Below are 21,792 nucleotides of genomic sequence, written 5' to 3'. Positions count from 1 at the left end.
TGGCCGGCGTTATACTCTTCGTTCGGTTGGGGGTCAATTTGACCCTCCTGAGATATCGAGAACTAAGAAAGCCAGAGGCACCAAGTTTACCAAATGTGTTGACCTGTACGTGAACTCACTTAGGCCAAAGTTTGAGGTTTCTAGGTCATGACATTCGGGTCAAGTAAGTCAAAGTCAAATTTCAGGTTGGTCGCAGAAGTGCTCCCAGAACCTAGATATTTGTTTCTAAGCAAAAGGTCACATGTTCATTTGAGATCAGTGACCTTGTTTGACCTTTTGAAGGTCATGGTAACCAAAATCATACAACACTGCTCTGAGTTCTGCATTTGAATAAGCGACAAAGATTACGTCAGGCAGTATGTTTCTAAACACGTAATGTTGAGCTGGGTCACTTTAGGTCATTGACCTATTCTGACCTTTTAGAAGTCTATGGAAGATGCACAATATGGTTGCTGCTATCAAATAATTCGAAATGAGCACCAGAAATTATCCACACAGCAGGCCCTAGAATAGTAAAACAGGTTGGTTTTGACCTTGGTCTGACCTTTATACCTGACCTTAGGTCAACTTAATTCGCTCATTCAATAATTGTGCTGCCTAAGAAGGCATCTCAGAGACTTATGGCCTCGTCTAACACTCCGTTGTTGCATCAGATTAAACGTCCCTAGAAATTGATTTCGCTGAAATCATGGCCTAACTTTAGCTTTCCATAGGTCAGAGACCTCACAAAGTGCATCTAAATTCTTGATACCAAAGGATCCGAAATTCAATTGTCTGCAGCTATGCAAAATTTGGTGCGACTACGCCGCGCCGTTCGGAAACCATTCTAGAAAAAAACCTTTGGGGAGTGAATTTCAAGCCCCCACCCCAGCGCGTGTTAGTTTAGTGAGACATTTTACTGGATAAGTGAAAGATCCTATTTAGAGTTTTTAAAGAGACCACTTGTCCCGGCTGTTCTCCCCCCCCCCCTTGAATACGACGCTGTCCAGGAGGTCTCCTGTGAGGACGCCCCCGTTTGGTCCAGGAGTCTCACTGGAAAATCCTGTCCCCTAACTCACAATCCGTGGCGCCGCTCCTGCACAGGATTACCATTCAGACACCAATGCGCGCTCAAAAGACTCCATCTCTGTGTGCGCATACACAAGTGTATGTTTCTGTGGCACGTGCAACGTGCAAGAGAATTTGAAGCACACACATCTGCGCAAAGTTTTAAAAAATAACTCACGATGGCAGATGTAAGTCTTCAGTCGTTCACCAGAGATAATGATGGTTGACTATGCACTGTACCATCGGTCGGCCGATTGATTGCTTCGCAACCTAACCAGGTGCGCCTCTCGGCTGCACGCTCTTTTCCAGAGTGAGCTCGCGGAGCTAAGTGCAAAGCAGCGTTGCGACGCCGCCCAGTGTTACGTTTGCGTTTTCCAGGTCACGTTGCTATGAAGCTGTATTGATTGCGCATTAAACTATGATTCACTATGAATTCCTTGGTTCCTGCGCTTTGCAACTTTCAAAACCTGAGGAGCGAACGAGACGGCTTTGTCGCAGGACACCAAAAAACTTTTTCACAACATTACGACGAGTGAGACAGAGTAAACTAGCCTTGTCTTTTTCAAACTAGGTTGTGTTAAGCCATCCAGTAGATCAATCTCACTGCCTCATGCACTTTCTGACATTTTTCACCTTGTAAATTTTATTTTTGTTTCGGGGATTAACATGTTTATGTGGCGCGGTGTATGTATCCGCCTCGGGCCACATGCTGTTTTTTAATGTGCGAGTACGGCTTTTGCAAGTCACGTTTGGCCCGGACGCTCACTCCGGACATGCGCGACAGGACGATCAATAGGGGGCGGTCCTTTAAATGCACCGACCCCGTCGAAGCAAAGCACAGTAACAGTGACGATTATTGAGACGGGCGGCAGCGATGGAAGACCGCATCGGCCTGGCGCGTCGAGGGCTGGACACTCGGCGCCCACACCTCTACAAAATGTGAGCCCGGCGGAGGAATCCCCGACCCTTCGGCGGCTCCCTCAGATCCCCGGCCTATGTCTGTTTTATAACCTTGCGTTGTACTGATGTACATTAAAGAAAAGGGAGTCTGTGGAAGTGTTAATATTGCGTGTTTGCGCAACACTTCTGATCCGTTGCTTGTCGTGCTCTCCTTTCATGCACGCATAGTATCGTTGTAATCAGCATGCCGAATGTACAAATATGTCGCTGATGTGTGGTGTAGATGGCGTCCCGAGCCCCGATTAGTATTACTCTATGCGATTCAATGAACAGTCTGTAGCAAAATAGCATGTCAATGAAAGCTATGTACGATTTGAAGTGTGTGCGACAATGCGGGACGTGTCTTAGTCAAGTCCATGCTTTTGACGTCAATTCCTGTATCTTGCATATCTCGCATGTTGTGTACAGCTTGGGGCGGCTGTAAATGTTCCACAAGCTACATCGAATTATTAGTTACAAGCAGTAGCACGTGTATGATACCGCTGATGGATTCGCGACTTGCAGAACGTGACACTCATTTTTCATCTGCTCTCTTGCGACTCCCAGAAGGTGTAAGCCGGAAAAGCGCGTTGGGCTGTCGGAAAAGTTGGTTGCTTGTTTCCGTTGATGGATTGGCCTGCGACCACAGAATGGGTCCGCTAAGATGACCACGGGTGACTGACCCTAGCACGGGCAGTGAATTCGGTTTCTGAGGGTACCGTTATTACAATTATTTCAACGACTCCGGTAGGCGAGATTCGCACATAAAATCCCGTGAGAAATTCCGGCGAGCCGAGGAGTGACTCCAGCAAATAAGTATTAAGAGGCGATGAGGGATTCGGGCGGCTAACTATCGTGAAACGATGAAAAATTCCGTCGGGTCGACGAGGGACTCCGGCATAATTCAGAGACGATAGAGGTTGGGGATTGGAGACGATAGAGGGTGGTACCACGATGAGCCTTACACCAGGCACTCTTGTTGCTGGGGACAGCTTCCGGTGTATACGTGATATATGGCTGTACGGTACTACTCATAAATGAGGGTGCATGATCGTTACACATATCCTGTAGACTGTTTGTAGCGACTACAGTATAGCGACTCCTTCAATGTGACCGGTGACAACTGCATACATGAAACGGGTTGAATGTGTGGAGGCTGGTTGCGGAATTCCAGTACAGTGATGTTTGCTGCCCATGTTAGGATGAAAGCATCTGTTGTGTGAAAGCCTATATATTGTCAGGAGTCAGTGTTTTCACCACCATTTGCAATCGTCCCAAGTTCCGCGGTTTCTGACAGGGCGTTGCCTCGGTGATAACTACGTGCAAATCATAACAGTTGGCCCGCCAGGCAGTAGCCGCCGATGGCATGCATAATTAATCAAAGCAAATGTGATTATTGTTGGTAGACGTGTTACACTTAAGTATCTTTTTTAAGTGTGTTTGATTATTTGTGAGTACAATCACTGTCACTAGACGATTGTGGGCCTGGAGTGGCCTTCCCTCGTGCGGGGATGATAGGCAGGCCATGTCACATAGTCTGAGCAGTTGGCCGCGTCGCAAAGCCCCAATGACAAGATTAATACAAGACGCAAAAAGGGGTCAAGTGCTGCCCATCATTCCTACATGCACAGCTAATCTAACCGACTGTATTAATATATTTATAAAACTGGTTATTCTGACAAAGCAAGTTTTTGTCTCGCTGATAACTATTTGTAAACGTGCCCAGAATATAATGCATTTTACAACGTTATGTGTGAGTATGTAACTCCAAGAACCATGCAGAGACTTCATCTGCATTATTGAGTTGGTCACGGAGCTTGTTGCCATTATGAAATTTGGGCTTTGAGAATCTTGTGATGACTGTTTTTGTGTTGGTGAGAAATCCGTCGGATGATCATGATAATATTGCGAAGAAATGGGGAGCCCTTACCCTAGTGACGCGGACGGCCAGCAGAGGGAGGCCGCACAGGAATTAAAGGAGACAAGCGAAAACAAACAAAAAGCAAGAATCTTAAGAAAAACTCGCGCGTAACATCTACCTAATCTGACGGTGGCAGGAGAGATGGAACATTTGTGCTATTTTACATTTGAACGGCGTCGGATGGGAATGAGCCCGTCCCGAAACATCGACAGCGCCGCGTTGAAGTTTGGGCCCATGACCATATCGCGTGTGTGTCGGTAGGTTAACTGAGACCATCGTGCAGGACTCCTGCGCTAGGGCTCCGCCAGTGGAGAGAAGCATAGCTTCCACCAAGAGATGCGAGCTGAATGCGTGATGTAAACGCGCAAAAGTTGCATTGGATAATAGCGTGCAAGGTGTTCTATCTTCCTACGGAACGTCGCCACCAAATTAGGGCGTGGGTGTAAAGGCTTTATTGTTCCCAGTCGTGGAGGCATATGGATTGTAAGTTTAGATATTAATGCTTTAAATGTTATCTAGATTTAGTCGATGCATAATTTCTAGAAAAAAAAAACTAATAAGGGCTTAGAAAAGTCATATCACAACCCATGAAGAAATGGTAGCGGATAAGGCTGGTCCCTCGTGCGCGCCATTTCTGTAGCATTCTGTGTTTACGCCTAGGCAGGGCTATCTCGCCTAGGGCACTTCAGATTTAGCCAAGGCTATCGATTTAGCCAATACATTAGTTTGGGAGGGCCGCGCGGGAGCAGTGTCGGGTGGTGACGTTGAGGCACGCTAGGAATGTCGGTAAACACTTTTTATGAATTCAACTCAGTGTCACACACTGAGGATATTATAGTATCAGTTTCAATGTCGGTGAGTGGATGTAGCGGATGCAAACTATGCAGGGCTTGGCTGGTCTATGAGGAAAAAATAACCTCTGCCGTTGCTGCATCGACGTCCGGGTCCCGATCACACAGCACCAGTCTTTTGACGTCCCAGATTTTATTGATTTTATGCTTAAGTTGTGCGAGGGTTGGGTGGAAAAAGTTGTTAAACCCATATGAATGTAGAAATGGTGAAGGCAATTTTCCCCCAGATTTGACCAAATTTCCTCGCAACATTGAAGGGGGGGGGGGGCAGGGGCCTTATTCAACTGGAAAGCGAACTTCATCCCTGGCCATAGCTGATACATGTGCACACACACATGCACAGATACATGTACATATATGTATATATATATATATATATATATATATATATATATATATATATATACATACATATGTATAGGCCAACAGAAGCACAGGTGGGTATCATGTTGCCCTAGCATCTGTCCTTCTGGGAAGAAGATACTGCCTTGGCTGGTAGATGGCTACACTAACCAGGTGCCAGATGTGCCTATTCATATTCCAGTGGCCTGCATGACATTTTAATCATAAAGTTTTCTTACCATGTCCTAAGTGATTCTGTAACAGGTGCACAGCATTTTATGGATTGGTTTCTATCAGCCATATTTTATATTCACACCTTTCAACATAAAATTATTAGTATCAACAACTTTCTTTATCCTCCATCACCTCCAAAAGCATAGCATGTGTGCACAAACACTTCAAGGTTGATTGGTGCCCATTGATGTGCTTCAGGTTGACCAGACAAAAGAAATGATGATCTTTGATCATATTTATCTGGACTGTGAGCTATATATAGCCACTGAGGTAGCAGTATTAACATAAATTTGCATTTATGTTATATTGTCATGCATTTATGGGTTACCTTCAGCTAGGCTGTACAAAACATTTTGCAAAATAGTTTGCATGTGCCAAATTCAGAAATGAGAGGGTTTGAACCTGGGGTGTCAATCTCTGCAGATTATTGGGGGGGGGGGGGGCGGGGGGCCGAACCGTGAAGGCCTGACAACCCACCCCACCCCAGTTTTTTCTCGTCAGATTTAAACCACTTATTTGATTAAGCACAATATTGAATATATGTTTGTGATATTTGTATAATTTATAAAAGTCTTGAATTTAAGCAATACAGAAGTCATACAGGGTTAGACCCAGGAAGGAGGCACTGGATGCATGTGTCTCTTCTGATCAGCACATGAAGGTGCCCTTTTAAAGGCCACCTTAGGGTGCCATGGCTCTCTTCTATAGTCATCATGGGAGGCAACACTCATTTTGGTTGTGGGGGTGGGAGACAGGGTTAACCATGAAGAACTTGGTCATCCCCATATTCCAGAGCTTTTTACTTGGGCCTTACAACCATTGTGTGTCTTATGACACTAGGTATGTGAAATTTATTGCATTATTTATCCACTCAGCTGTTATAATTTGTATCTTGTGTTGAGAGCAATCACAACATTTGTTATGAGAGTGGCAGGAGGTGCCACTATGTGAAAAGATCAAAGAAGATAGTCTTTGTGTCATGGTCATCTTTTACTCCTGTGTTTTGTAGTATTTCAGCTAAAAAATTGGGGGACCAAGCCAACATTGGGGGGGGGGAGGAGGGCAGGGCAACTCAACTCAACACTAGGGGGGCCAGAGCCCTAACAAGAGAATATGCATCAACACCTGTGGTTTGAAGTCTTAAAAGGGCAGAGCCGTGAATTGCATCAAATAATTTTCAAAAAGGTTGTATCAGTTCAACTCCATATAAGTGTGGAGTACTTGCTTTAACACATTCTAGCATGTGCTGCTGTAGTCAACTCCATATAAGTGTGGAGTACTTGCTTTAACACATTCTAGCATGTGTTGCTGTGTAGCGTAACGCGACTGCAACAGCATCATTCCATGGCGTGGGCCACACTTGACGCTTCCTCCCCGATGGCTGAAGTAATGCTGGTCAGAAAACAGAGCTCTCCCCTTTGGCGGTCATCTCCTGGACACACCCATGGCCGACATCCAGCGTTATCACCACAACTGGGCATAGCTTTGGTGAGATGACCGCTCGCTGCTTGTAAATGGGGACCCCATCTATTGTGGGCAGCCCATCCTTGAGTTGATTGATAGCCTCAGGTGCTAGGGCAGGTCGTTTCTGATTTCTGGAATGGTGCCACGCACCATCAGCTGCACAAGCTGCTGCATGCTGCTGTGGCTGGCCGTCTCTCCCTTGAAGAGGGTGTTCAACGGAGAGACGGCCGGGTTTTGCGGGGTTTTTAACTGAAATAGCCATCTTGAAGATCATCCGGTGCAGTTCACAGTCCTGTCTTCCTTTAGAACTAAACCATTTTACTTTCTAAGCTCCACGCCCGCTAAGATGTGCAGGTTTTTGCGAGTAGACTATTTCAAGGTTTCCCACGCATCCCCGACGTCATGTAACGTCATTCAAATCCTGCCACTCCACCGTCCATGCGGCGATTAAAACCAAAAAATAAAATGTCAAGTCGTTCATATCTGGTGCTCGTGATCACGATTTCCAGATATAACGGTCGTCAATCAGCTGTCAATCAACGTTGTGCAGGTTACGATGACGCAATCGAACAATGCCGTATTGAGGAGGATATTCAGTAGAGAAGTTGTGTTGTCTAGAGCTGTCTTTTGTTTAGTATTTGCTTTTGCTAACTTGTATACTTCTTCCAACTCTATACATATCTTATGTTTGCTTCAATGTCTTCAAATGTGGAGCATTCCCCCCAACACTCCCCCTGCTGTTTGGTGCATTAGGGGCGCTAACTACCGCGCTAATATCTGTCAAATTTACAGGATTGTTCGGTACCCTTTAAGCTTCATTTTGGGTGCATCTTTGTGGTGCTTGCTTTGGTGTGGTACATTCAACCTGACAGTGGATGGTATACTCTTAGACGTGGGGTCCTTTGCGCCCCCCCCCTTGAAGTTTTTCAGGATGACTTCCTAACATCGAGGCGCATCCGCACCATTTTTGTCAGTCTGCAGACAGTAAGACAACCGATCCTTTGGTATAACAATTGATATACCTCGTAGGGTCGCTCACCTACAACAGGCCCGCCCTTCCTTCCTCCTTCCGCCCTTCCTTCCTGCCTCTTACCCTGCCAGGGTAAGAGACAGGCGAAGCCATATAGCCTCTGCAGCTGAGTGCTTTTTAAAGCCCCAGTGACGACGACGACCTACAGCAGGTCAAAGTCAGACCATGGGTGTCAGTGAAGGGAATTCCCTGGTAATCGTTCAACAGTGTGGAACAGCAGGGTGTTAGGCGAGATCCTGTAACTCTGTGAGGGTGGAAGGACAATAAGGCAGTGGGGATAAGGATTAAGACTAATGCCATTGATCTGAGGCCACATGTGAAGATCAGATCAAGGTCAAAACCATACGGCTCCCTTACTCGAAGGCCTATTGTATGGGATGATGTTGGACATTCATATGCAATTCAAAAAAGTATTGTTGGTTTTTGATCATTTTTGTCTTATAAAGGTAAAATCAGGTAACTGGCCCAATACGAACACCACTAATCCTGTTTATCACAAGTATCCTGGGTCAAGCTGGTTGCGTGATGGGGTACTGAGGGCATTTCGGACACCGATAGTGAAGTTGACCTTTTTTACCGTATTTGACCCGGAGATATGACCTGGGAAGCTCAAAGTTTATTTCAAATGAGTTCACAAACTTGACACAAATGACCTGCCGGGCCTTGTGAATTTGATGTCCCTAGCTCTCCCAGTTTTGGCGATCATTGGGGAGGGCAAATGGACCCCCCACCCCATCCGAGCGGGTCGCATTCAGCTGGCTACCGGTGTGCGTGTTAAGTGAAGCATGTATTGAACCTGAGACAGGATTTCTGAATTCTATTCAGATTCGTGTCTCCTTTCGGTAACTGCCATAATTATCGTCCGACCATATCGATCACCGGCCGGCTGCCTCGCTCTCATTTATCCTGTACGCGCAGAACAAAATTATGTGTTACTGTTTAAAGCAAAACAATTAACTTAAATGATGTGCGGCCAAAATAATGTTCAAGTTCAATGAGGAGCTGGATTTTACGGTATAATCGGTTCAGAACCGGACCGCCCAAGCTGCGACATCTCGCTACTCAGCTTCGGGTAGGATCGAGGCTGCCCCAAGCAAGTCGTCAGCGTCCCTGTAATGGTCTGCAGACTACCTTTTGTATATTCTGGACCTGCTGTTTTGTTTTTGTTTTGTTTTGTTTTTTGGCTGCCCGTGATGCGAGAGTAGTTTTTTTATTTTCATAGTGAAAAATATTTGAACGTAGCTTTTGTTTGGCGGGGAGTTAGGATAAATGTCACAAGTGGTGCAAGGTGCTGATAATTGTTCTGTGTGGAAAGCTGTTGAAGGGCGTAACGTTTTAGTTGATGATTGCGAAAGAATAATTAAAATGCAACGATTCAAATGGATATAAGGCTGCAGTTGTGGATATGCTATTGCTGTAAGACTGCCTGTGAGAGACTTCATCCATCCATTGTGCCGCGCCCAGGAACGACCGTCACGACGTTAGTCCCGTTTGCGGCGTGGACGGCCCGCCCGCGGAGGGGGCGGGCCCGGACGATGGCGACGCGCGTGCTCCACTGGCGCCGGCCGTACCTGGCGCTGCTGGCGGCCGCCGGGCTCCTGCTCCTGCTGGACCTGTTCGGCGTAATCCAACACATGCGGGAGCTCGACTACGAGACGCGCTTCACCTACCCGCTCGACAGCGACGTCGGCTACTACGTGGAGCTGCTGCTGGGCGGCCAGCAGTCGCCGGTGACGCCGCTGAACACGCACCAGTTCCGCTACCTGTCGGAGGCACGGCACCGCTGCGCCGGCGAAGACCCGCTGCGTCTGCTGCTGGTGGTCAAGTCGGCCGTGGACCACTTCGATCAGCGCCGCGTCATCCGACGCAGCTGGGCGTCGCAGCGGCCCGACGTGCGCCACGTGTTCCTGCTGGGCACGCGCGCCGGCCAGCCGCGCCTGCAGACGGCCGTCGCACGCGAGGCCGATGAGTTCGGCGACGTGGTGCAGGCGCACTTCGAGGACTCGTACTTCAACAACACACTGAAGACGATGAGCGGCATGCGCTGGGCGGTGGAGCAGTGCGGCGGCGCAGAGCATGTGCTCTTCGCGGACGACGACATGTACGTGTCGGTGGTGAACGTGCTGCGGCTGGTGGCGGCGCCGCGCACGTACCCGGCCACTGGCGGCGAGCCGTCGCGGCCTGATGTGCCGCTGATGGCTGGCTACGTGTTCCACTCGTCGCCCCTGCGGCAGCGCTTCAGCAAGTGGTACATCTCGGTGGAGGAGTACCCGTTCAACCAGTGGCCGCCGTACTGCACGGCCGGCGCGTACTTGTTGTCGCGCTCCGCCCTGCGCCGCATCCTGTACACCAGCTACTACACCAAAATGTTCAGGTGCGGGCGGCTGGGCTGCCGCTGCCAACAAGACCAGCGTGTGTCGCTGCTTGGCCAAATCGGGTATCCCAAGATTGTTTGTTGATTGAGATATAGTCGGGTGTGTCGTGATACATGATTTGAGGTGTTTCAGCTTGAAACGGTCCACACAGCGGTCTCTTTCCATGCCAAATCTCGGCGTGATTTGAGCCAAAATGATGAGTTGTTGGCGCGTGTCAAAACGGTAAACGTGACCAAGATACAAATGAAGTTGGTGTGACGGCTTGGTTGGTCTCTGACTGGTCTCTGGCTTAACTGCTGAAGCTGGCTCATAAGCTTGTGGCGACTTGCACAACCGACGCGGCAAAGCCGTGCGCAGCCGTCACGTTGTTGTAAGCGAACACGTTACCGCCCGCAGCCCGCTGACGTCAGCGTGGTGTCCCGCTGTCCGCAGGTTCGACGACATCTACATCGGCCTGGTGGCCAAAAAGGCCGGCATGGAACCGGTGCATACGGAGCACATCCACTTCTGGGAGCGGCCGTACGACGCGCATGGCTACCGGGACGTGGTCGCCTCCCACGGCTTCCACGACCCGGACCGGCTGCTGGCCGTCTGGCAGGAGCAGCACCGGCTGGGTCGGGCCTGAGAAAAGCCCGCCCGCCGACGCGCCGCTTCCGTCGCCCCCCCCCCCCCCCCCCGCCTCCCGTCCCATCCCCGTAGGTACATGACGGTGGGCGCTGGTGCGTGTTTTAGTCCAAAGATATCGCAGCATGCGCTGGTGTGTGCCGCCGTGAAGGCTGAAGAACTCGGTGGCAGTTGGCATTGGTGCGTTCCGCGCATGAGTTCCAAAGAGCGCGAGATGCACTCTCCGCGTGCGTCCGAGGCCTGATACGATTGAAGCTTTCCTATCGGCCCTGATGGGGGGTTAATCAGGTCCATGATGGGTGTGGCACCCATCCTTCCACGCGTACCACAGAGGAGCAGATCCATCCCGTGCCGTGTGATTGCCTTATGAGCTCCACAGACCGTGGCACGTGCATCACTGTCACGGACAAGTCCCGGGGACTTGTGTGATAGCAGCCTTCCATGTGACCCAGGGAATAAGGGGGATAATCGTGGGATCGTGGGGTGCGTAGCCGTTTTAGCTAAGTCATATAATTTATTCATTCAGGGCATGAGGGTCTAATAAAGTTTGCGTTGACTCGTGCAGCATGTGCCATGGACAGAAATCGACTATTGTCGGCTGTTTTCTGCGTCAGGTAGAGTAATGCAGGGCTTTATTCCAAGCATTTGTTAGGTGAAATGCACTCTAATATGTGATTGCTGATTGCATGATCTGCTGATAATGCGTTGGAGGAATGTAGTGTTGATATCAAATTTAGAATGGAATAAAAAGTAGAATAGAAAATATAATAAATTTAGAATAAAGCATTTATTAGGTAAAGCGCACTCTAATATGTGATTGCTTATTGCATGGTTTGCTGATAATGTGTTGGAGGAATGTAGTGTTAATATTGTTTCGTGTTGATTGTTCCTTACGAATTGAAGGTAAAGTATGTCGTTTTGTCTCCCAGATGATCTTTCAGCAGATATGTTCCAGGTACGGTGGTAATACAAAGGATCAGACGGCTTGGTTTTCTTACTGCGTATGCGGAGATCTGGAGATAATCAGCAGGTTTAGACGGCCTAGGGTTGATTTGTGGGTGAGCCTCAAGGCTTCTCGATGAAAATCCGGGATAATTCGCTCAATCTAGCCGCGCTTGTTGACCATGTAAGCAGATGACCACATTAAGTCTGTCTTAAGAAATTTAGGAGAAACGCAAAGCCCCAAGAAATGGCGGTTGCTTTTGCGTTACGGAATCGATATTTGAAACGTTCCATGTGCCCATGACACAGCGAGATGCCAGCCGCCCGGTCCGACACCGTCGCTCCGTCCGCAAACGGACGCTATCTCGGAGTGAAACGACACCGCCGTCCTCGCAGAGGTGTTCCGTTGTGAATTCATCGGTGACAGCGGGTGCCCCCCTCCCCCCTCACGGGCAACGGCCCTCGACCTGTGACGTCATCATCAGCGGGACGACTGCCAACAATCCGGCGTCTGGTCTAAACTGAGCGGGCCGGGGCAGTGACGGGCTCGGTGGCGGCTGGAGCTGAGCTGACGCCGCTTCAGAGGCCGGTCTTGCCGCCAGATTAGGTCACGGGCGCGCCCTGAGACGGGCTGGTCACGGTGCCGAGTGGTTAGGAAGCCGGCCGTAAGGCGGCAGTCATAGTCGGACGTGACGTGAAACTTGGTGAGCTTGATGTTATAGTGTTCACCTCCGCTGGGCCAGCCACGCACCTTGCTGACCTGGGGTCAAGGTGATGGCGGTATCCCAGCGTCGGCCTTGAGGCCACGGTGCTCATCTGGGGTCACGGGAAGCCTTTGACCTGCCGAGCGCTGGTCACGAGTGCTCACAGCTGGTCACAAGCGTTGTTACAGCGAGTCGTCCGTCGCCGAACCCCTACAGTGGGTGGGTACGGTGAACGGTTCCGAACTCCACCGGATCGCGTGCAGGCGTCCGACCGACGGGGCCACTCCTGATGACGCCCCAGCTGGGGCAGGTGGACGCGGACGAGCAGGAGAAGGAGGAGGATCAGGGAGATGTCAACCCCTACCAGTCTGCGGCCGATGCGAAGGCCAAGGTCATACAGCTCCGGGACCGGGCGCTGGACCACTGGCACAAAGGTTAGTCGTGCGCCTGCGAGCGGTGCCCGCGCCTGCACTGCACTTGATAATAGGCTGGGATGATGGGAATAAATGGTTTGTGTTTTGTTATTACTACGTGGTTGTCAACAGCACCTGTGCAAGATGTTTTTTGCCAATTCTGATGCCTTGCATTTTTTTTATTAATATTTATGCCTCTGGTAAGACTCCCGATATAGGCGCCATGCCGACACCAGAAGTGGTGAACATGCAGTTTGTATCACTGTTTTGTTGTGCGCTTTCACTCAGATGGTTCGCAGCAACATTTTGTGTTGTATTAGGTTTTTTTTTGCCATTTCCGCCAGTTTTTCTCCTTCAGTAGTTCCTGCTGGCCAGCTTTCGCGGGCAGAAGTCAGCTGAAGGCGACTGTTTTAGGTGGTGCCTTCCTACTCTAATGCTTCATGAGTCTCTACCCATCATCGATACGTGACGTAATTAAGGTTATTCGCGTACTGTGCCAGCGTGGTGCCACGTGTGGTCTAGACTTTGAAAGGCAGACGTAGCACCCCCCTGTGTTTCACTGTCCGATGCCCGCAGTGACCAGAATGGCACGCGTTTTAACGACATAACGCACGATGGTGTTTGCACAGTGAGGTTCTGTAAGTCACGCTTGCCCCTTTCTTACGTGGCTTAAAATGCAGTCGAGGGGTCCATTGGCTGCCAGTTGTGGGAGTGCAGCTCCATAGTCATACGCGACAAAATCGCTGAACAGTGATAACCTCATGTGACATAATATAAACTAGCCAATAAGAGCGCCTCTCATCGGGCCGGTACCATGCACACCAACCTTAGCCTGGCTTGACCAAGCCCCCTGCTCCTTTTTCTGACGTTCTTACGCACCTGGTTGCTGCTCCCCGTCCTGTAGTAGATCGGTTGAAATTATTATTTTTCCTTTAATGTTATTCTGGTGATTACGTACCAGGTGCTTCCAAGTCTATTAAGTCTTCGTGAGCTTCCCAAAATTGATTTCCCTTGGCTCAGAGGTGTGCACTTTTATCTCATTTCTTGGCTCGCCCCCGCTATAAATTGTGATCACGCGTTCGTGTGGTGGGTTAAATTGTCCCTCCCCCGAAGGATTTGCCAAAATGATTTCCAAACGTCGCGGCGTAGCGGCGCCAAACTCTGCATAACTGCAAAAGATCAGACAGCGGATCTTTTGGTGTAAAAATTAGATGTACCTTGTAAGGTTGCTGACCTCTGACCTATGGCAGGTCAAGGCCAGGCTATGGCTATCAGCGAAAGGCATTTCTAGGGAATCGTTCAATATGATGTAACAACGGAGTGTTTGACGAAGCCACATACATCTGAGATAGTTTTTTAGCCAGTACTTCAATTGAATTCAGATTTACTAACAATTCCATTGACTAAGGGTCAGGTATGAAGGTCAGAATGAGGTCAAAACTGGCGTGTTTTTTTCTCGAAATGTTGATTTTAAGAGGAAGCTTCTGCTGCTAGCTTTTAATTTATTAATAACGGCCCGCAATAGACACGCCCCATGCAATTTTTAAATGCCAATGTAGGTCACTGGCCTAAAATGACCCAGGTTAAGACTTTGTTTTAAGGAGCACCACCTAGCATAATCCCTGACTCTTATTTGAAAGGCAAAACAGGATCAATCTCGTAGGTATTCGGTCACCTTGACCGCATAAAGGTCCAACAAGACCACTAACCTCACCGACCTTTACCTTAGAACACGTACCTAGCTTCACGGCGGTTGCATGAGGTCTGGGGGCAACTGAGACACCAATCTGGAGTTTGACCTTGTGTTGTCTTGTTTGACCCGAAGTCATGATCTAGGAACCCCATATTTGGACACAATTGAGCTCACGGACAGACCAATATATCCTGTGAATTTGATGTCTCTAGCTCTCTCAGTTTTTCAGACTGCGAGTTAAACTGACCCCCACCCAAGCGAAGGGTGTCCAACCCGCCACCTGGGCGCATATCAACAGGCAGTCCGCGTAGGTAAAGACTTTGTGGCAGTTTGCCTGCATTAATTTTCTTTCGGTTAATACAAGAAGCTTTGATGGAAAAGGTTTAAATGAACAAGAACCTTTTAAACGAGACAGAAAACACGGTTGGTACATGACTTACGGTTTTGCTGGCCTGGACTAATCACATAATGATGTGATCTTTATTTGCCAAATTGAAATCATCAGCTGGGCTCCTTAACAATTACTGACAAACGAGAAAAGCTACTTTTTATGACGCGAGTGCCCTCCCGAATCGGTGGATTCTGCTGACACAACAAGTATGCAAACACCGTTATGGTTTTGACGTCACACCCCGTGTCATCTCCGGGCAGAACGGAGCGGTGAAGGAATGTGAAGATAGAGGTGCTTTCAAGGCAGAATAGAAAAAGGCTGGAGAGAGAGCTAAAGGGGAGCGGGCGAGAGAGAGAGAGAGAGAGAGAGAGAAGAGCGAGAGAGAGAGAGAGAGAGAGACGAGAGAGAGAGAAGAGAGAGAGAGAGAGAGAGAGAGAGAGAGAGAGAGAGATAGAGAGAGAGAGGGAGGGAGGGAGGGAGAGATATATTACTTACTGGCTCCTTGAATCGAGGACCATGCCATTGTATTAAAGAAAACGGTCTAAACTAAATGTTTACTGAATCTACTCTAAACTGCAGATCTTATCTTACCCGCGTCCGGCCGAGGGAGAGGACTTCCCTCATGCGGTTTTTCGAGCACAGGTAAAAAACGAATGCTCGCAGTGACAACGAAATTTTAGTACATGTCAATCTATCAATTTGGCATCCTCTGTGTATATCTGAAAGTTTGATCTAACCTAGATAAGTGACCTAGGTCAGGCCAAGGAGGGCGATCTCTAAAAACATTTTAACCATGCATAACCTTGCTGTGGGTCATTTTCCATCACTTAAACTGGGTGAAGTAATAGATCGTAACAGATGGTGGTATCTACAGTTTTTATATTTCAATTTTTTTTGGAAAATACGAGTTCATTGACCTGAACTAAGGCCAGGATTTGATATTTATCGTAATTTGTGCACGCTTGTGCATATTTTGTGTAGTTTTGGTGTCGTCTATGAGGAATAGTATTACCTTGCATGCACAACCATCATATTATCGCAGAGCGCATGACCTTTGCCCAGGTCATGACCTATCTCTGTGAGTGCCATCTGCAAAACATATTCTGAGCTCAAAATAGACAGTTTTATTAAGGAATGTTGGACGCAAAACAGCAATACACAACTGAAAATGTGTTGGGATATACTCATAATGTATAATGATGTTATAAAGTGTCATTTAATGTTATATGAGATCATTCAAGGTCAATGGACTATGTTGCCAGAGCGGATGGGCTAGAAGAACGCCCGCGGCGCGTGTAATCACATCCTTGTCGTGTTTGTGAAGTTGATGACGTCTAATTTCATGCACGAACGTACTTGTTCTCAGTTTGTTACAAATGCGTCACGAAGCGTCGAAGGGATTGTATGTCATATAGACAACAGCTATGCGATCTTGAGTGCCTGTAGATATCCAATACACCATTTCGGACTACAAAAAAAGTATTTTACTGGTCACATGGTCAGGTTACCAATTTCCTTTTGTTTTGCGCTCGGATGGCTGATGAATTTCACCTAAGTTGACTTCAGCTGACCTCTAGGTCACCCAAAAGTGCTATTTTTATGTCTGGAATGCAAAGTCATAAGCAAATTGTGACGAGTAGTATCATACTTGTAGGCTTCTTGTAGGCCAATTTTGAACGGCGACATCATCTGACCTGACCCAAGTGGGGGAACGAAAATGAGCGGAACGGGCTCCGTACAGTCTTGACGCTTATTTCTGGGCCCCCTTGGGTAATATTTGTTTAAACGTGTTGACCAAGTTTTAACTGCTTCCATCGGAAAGACCGTTTTTGACCTTGCGTTGACTCTGGTGGCCTCACATTTGACCTTAAGTCAAAAATTCCGGGTGCATTCTTCGTGATTTGACGAGACCTTCACTACGTTTTCTTTGTTTTTCTCATGCGGCATCTGGATGTTGGAGATCCCAGGGGAAGTCAACTTCCCCATATCCCAGGGGAAGTCAACTTCCCCTGGGATATCCAGCTTCACTTTTTTGATGATCATCAAAATTTGTTGATCATCGCGGGCCAAGCGATGGTGAGTGGTTCTATCGGTAGCGACGCTTCCACGCACGCCCATCTCTGTCCCCTTACATGGCTGAAGCTGATGGTGTGACGACATGGCTAGCTGGTTGGCTTACCGATCGAGAGGAACCGTTGCTGATGCTGAGACCGTGTGATGCATGCCGGTGGGGCGGCTTGGGACGCTCTCGCACCTGGTGGGGCTGACAGCATGCCTGTTCTCCGTCCCGGTTAACTTGGGTTGATGTCATAAGTTCACTGTTGATATATGATGCCAGTTGCATGTGGCTTTTTTGTTTTTTTGGTGGCGGCCAAAAATCATGTATCATCTGTTGGTTGTGCGGTGTCGGTATACCGCGTATTCTGTTATGCGCGTGGTGGTGGTGTGTGGGTAGTCTCCTGCTAGTTACGTGGTGCCAATATATTGTATTTTCTCTGTTGACTGTTGACATCGTTGCATTGTGTGTTCTGTGCTGACTGCGTGATGTCGGTATGTGATGCGCCCTCGGTTGGTTACATGGTGCCGATATATGGGTTATCCCTGTCGGTTGCGTGGTGCTGGTATATCGCGTGTTCTCTACTGGCTGCGTGGTGTCAGTTCTCTTGCGTGCCACACGGGGTGGGGGGGAGGGACGGGGTTAAGTGGATCTCATATCGAGCGTCCTTGGCTCGTTACACGGCGCCGGCGTGCCGTGGCTAAGGACGTGTTGACGGTCCATCATGTGCCCTCTACCGGGTGGGTGGTGTCAGAACATGGCTTACTCTCCGCTGGGTGCGGGGTGCCGACATATCTCATGTCCTCGTGTGCCGGTGCATCAGGCGTTCTTCGTTGGGCGTGGGACCAGTATATGGCGGGTGGCAGCTGCCGCTGGCAGCCGGCCCGTAAGCCGAACGGGAGGCCGGAATGCGGGACTGGCGGTATCAGGCGAGCGGGGGCCGGGCCACGGAGCCAACATCAGCAGTGGAGGCGAGCGAGCCTGCGCACCGCCGACTCAGACCCATGAAATAGGCCGTGCGTGAGGGAGATGCAGAGGAGATGAAGTTGACTGGGAAAAGGGATGTGAGACACAAGTTGGAAGATAGGGAACGAGTATTGCAAGGGGGGGCTTATACCAAGGAAGAGAGAGAGAGAGAGAGAGAGAGAGAGAGAGAGAGCGAGAGAGAGAGAGAGAGAGAGAGAGAGAGAGAGGAGAGAGAGAGAAGAGAGAGAAGAGAGAGAGAGGGAGAGAGAGAGAGAGAGAGAGAGAGAGGGAGAGGAGAAGAGGGAGAGGGAGAGGGAGAGGGAGAGGAGGAGAGAGGAGAGGGAGAGGAGAGAGGAGAGAGAGGAGAGGGAGAGGGAGAGGGAGAGGGAGAGGGGAGGAGAGGGAGCGGGAGGGGAGAGGGAGAGGGAGAGAGGGAGGAGGGAGATGGAGGGAGAGGGAGAGGGAGAGAGGAAGAGGGAGGGGAGAGGGAGAGAGGAGAGGGAGAGGGAGAGAGAGAGAGGGCAGAGGAGAGGGAGAGGGAGAGGGGAGGAGAGGAGAGGAGAGGAGAGGGAGCGAGAGGGAGAGGAGAGAGAGGAGAGGGAGAGGGAGAGGGAGAGGAGAGGGAGAGGGAGAGGGAGAGGGAGAGGGAGAGGGAGAGGGAGGGGAGAGGGAGAGGGAGAGGGAGAGGGAGAGGGAGAGAGGAGAGGGAGAGGGAGAGAGAGGGAAGAGGAGAGGGAGAGGGAGAGAGAGAGAGAGAGAAGGAGGGAGAGAGATGATGCAGAGAGAGGAGAGAGGAGAGAGAGGAGAGAGAGAGAGGAGAGAGGAGGAGGAGATGAGAGAGAGAGGAGAGAGAGAGAGAGGAGAGGAGAGATGAGAGAGGAGAGAGAGAGAGAGAGAGAGAGAGAGAGAGAGAGAGAGAGAGAGGAGAGGAGAGAGAGAGAGAGAGAGGAGAGAGAGAGAGAGAGGACGAGAAAAGGATGAAGAGAGATATAGACGAACAGGCACGGGCAGACACGGCCAGCCACATAGTCAGACACAGGCAGATAGACATGAGCAGACTGACAGACGAACACATAGACAGCCAGAGGTAAACATGTGAGTATGGACACAGAAAGCCCGGGAAGGGGCGGTACGACGTGTGTGTCATTAACCATGTCCCATTTGTTCCAGATGAATGGGAGTGCATTATGAACATGTACACCAACGAGGGCTTCTTCGACACGCTGCTGTGTTGGATCCGGCCCACGCGCGACTTTCTGTCGTTCCTGCACGCCGAGCTGCGGCGACTGCAGGTCACCCGCATTGTCAGCGTCGGCTGTGGCTGCGGCTTCCTCGAGTGGCTCATCAAGCGGGCCTGCAGCGGTCAGTGGCGGAAGTGCGCCGCGGCGAGGAACGTATGCGGGGGGCTAGGGTTCGATGTCGTGATTACCCTCCTCCTTTTTCGTTCGGCGTCTTGTCGCGCTTGCCGTTGGAAATTAGGTTACGGACGCTCGTGCGAGTGACATGGCAGACCGTTGGTGAGAGCCATGAAAAAGCTTGGCCGATTGTTGGCCCGCGCTGTCTGCCGAGTGTCGGGTTCCTTTTTTAACACCACCGTTCCTGACGTTCGTCGGTGACGCCCCCGTCGGCATGATACGACCCTCCTGCGCCGGCAGGTATCGAGGTGGTCGGGTACGAAGTGGACCGCGCCTGGTGGCAGGGCCGCTACGGCGTCAAGCCCTTCATCGAGCACATCTACATCGACGAGGTGAAGACGCGCCACGTGCCGGAGGGTTCGGTACTCATGACGTGCTACTTCCACAGCTGGGAGGGATGGCGCCAGTACCTGGCCGAGTTCCGCGGCGACGTCGTCATCGTCATCGGGCCGCACACCAATGACCACCTGACGTTCCCCGAGCCGCGCCACCTGCTGACTGACCCGCGCTTCGTGCTCGAGAGTCAGCGCGAGATCGACGGCGGCGACATAGTGGTGGTGATGCGCCGCGACCCGGAGATCTGGCCGGTGCCGCCACCGCCGCCCGTGCCGGCCAGCGGCCCCGAGCCGCTGCCCAGCGTCAAGCCGCCCGACGACAAGGCCGAGCAGGCCAAGCGATACAGTGAGATGCGCCGCTCGTTCGTCATGGACCGCATCTGCAACGCCAAGCAGCATCCGAAGACGGCGCCGCCTGACCCGACCGTTCGCCAGGGCCCGGCGCTGCAGAGCACCTACAAGACGCGCAAGCCGTCGCTGGCCTTCAGCCTCGGCAGCTTCAGCGTGGCGTCGCGGCTGAAGTCGATGGGCGGCAGTGAGCCGGCCGGCGGCATGAAGCGCTCTGTCTCGGCCAGCGCGCGCCTCGAGACGGTCGGCCTCAGCTCCGAGTCGAAGCCGCGCCGTAAGCGCTCGGCGGGCGCCGGCGAGCGGCGGGAGCCGGCCTCCGGCAGCACCACGCCCGCTGGCCGCAGCACCACGCCCTGCGGCCGCAGGAGCAGGGCCGCTGGCCAGAGCGCGCAGCAGCTGGCTGTGGACGCGGCGTTCGGCGGCCGGCCGCTGCGCGAGAGCCGCTCGGTGCCCTCGCTGGCGCCACTCTCCGAGCGCACAGAGGACGAGCAGGTGTGGCAGCGCTGCGAGAACGAGCAGCGGCGACCGAGCGCTGAGCAGGGACAGCTGGACAGCGAGATGGGCCGGGGACGGCGCGGCTCCAACCTCAGGGAGTCGAGCGACCAGCACCGGCGAAACTCATTGCGCAGGGACAGCGGCGCGAGCAGCAGGCACGAGGAGAACGGGCAGAGCGCGGAGCAGACGCTACGCCGACGAAACTCCGCTCACAAAGCCATCCGCCAGCAGCCCAAACGCGAGCAGGACGAACCGAACAGAGAACACGCCCGGAGGCCGGACGCTCAGTCGGAGCTGCGCGCGACCAAGCATGAGCCACGCCGTAGCCGGGCCGCCGCCGCTCGGCCGTCGTCGCCGCCGCTTGTGACCGTCACGGACCTGAGCAGCGAGCGCCGACGTAGCCTGCGCGGCCCTGGCTGGCCCCTGAGACCGGACGGCTCGCCCTCCCGGTGACGTCACGGTCAAGGAGAGAAGTGGCCGCGACTGGACAGAAATACAGCTGAGCGTGCGTGGTGCGGTGCCAGATGGTGAAGTTGCAGACCAGGGTAGGTGGACTGGGGTTGGTGTACTTCTACTCTGATAGTGCGAGTAGATAATTGGGACGCTTTTCCAGTGCCGGGAGCAGACTAGATAGCCTAACGTACATTGATGAAGACATGACAGGTAGTCTAGCGCACGTTCACATTCAAGGGACGAAGACGAAAGAAGGCGGAGAAACGCAATCGGTGATGTTTTGATCAGTGTGGAAGCTTCAAGAACAGATAGTCATAAAAGCACGAAACATTGGGACTCGTGGAAGTGTCATCTTTGAAGAGCCTGTCCGCTTCCCATTGTAAGCCCGCCACCAGTTTTGGATAAAGTTGTCAACAATATCTGCATCAATGACATCTAGACAAACGTATCACCGAACAATCGTCCCCAAATACGTCAAATGCCTCTTCTGTCGCTGGAGTTTTTCCTGCGTATGATTATGAGCTGGTAGCAGATACCTTTGCGTCCTAGGTGATCGAAAAATTTGGATGCAAAGTTATCTGTAGGTTTTACTGCGTGCGCGATCACAATATAGCCTTGAGGCAAATGGAACTGAACTCGTCAATTGTGGCTAATTCCGTAGACATTCTAACCAGCCCTTATCACATGCCGTATGTTGTGTGTCGTAACATGAAGTAATACAAATTCCATAGAAAGCGTGAATAAGTGGATACCA

At 50.9% G+C, this 21,792-nt stretch overlaps 2 protein-coding genes across 3 annotated transcripts; both read left to right on the top strand.

The window, feature by feature from the left end:
- The first annotated feature begins 4,583 nt into the window (after positions 1–4,583).
- LOC119108923 (beta-1,3-galactosyltransferase brn) lies at positions 4,584–10,863 on the top strand. 2 transcript variants are annotated; one of them, XM_037232468.1, is made up of 3 exons: positions 4,584–4,693; positions 9,293–10,202; positions 10,636–10,863. In XM_037232468.1, the coding sequence occupies exons 2-3, from the start codon at positions 9,364–9,366 to the stop codon at positions 10,826–10,828; spliced, it is 1,032 nt and encodes a 343-aa protein (XP_037088363.1). In that variant the 5' UTR covers positions 4,584–4,693; positions 9,293–9,363; the 3' UTR covers positions 10,829–10,863. The 2 variants fall into 2 exon arrangements, with proteins under 2 accessions (XP_037088363.1, XP_037088362.1); XM_037232467.1 differs by having other exon boundaries at positions 4,584–4,762.
- A 1,484-nt stretch (positions 10,864–12,347) lies between these two features.
- Positions 12,348–21,038, top strand: LOC119108918 (uncharacterized). Its single transcript, XM_037232463.1, has 5 exons — positions 12,348–12,473; positions 12,737–12,907; positions 19,163–19,354; positions 19,648–20,375; positions 20,529–21,038. Exons 2-5 carry the CDS (start codon positions 12,763–12,765, stop codon positions 21,036–21,038), a joined length of 1,575 nt encoding a protein of 524 aa, XP_037088358.1. The 5' UTR covers positions 12,348–12,473; positions 12,737–12,762.
- The last annotated feature ends 754 nt before the right edge of the window (positions 21,039–21,792 follow it).

Source organism: Pollicipes pollicipes, unplaced genomic scaffold, assembly GCF_011947565.3.
Source record: "Pollicipes pollicipes isolate AB1234 unplaced genomic scaffold, Ppol_2.1 Scaffold_705;HRSCAF=810_pilon_pilon_pilon, whole genome shotgun sequence".
Taxonomy (NCBI): domain Eukaryota; kingdom Metazoa; phylum Arthropoda; class Thecostraca; order Pollicipedomorpha; family Pollicipedidae; genus Pollicipes; species Pollicipes pollicipes.
This window is presented reverse-complemented; position numbering and strand designations above follow the sequence as displayed.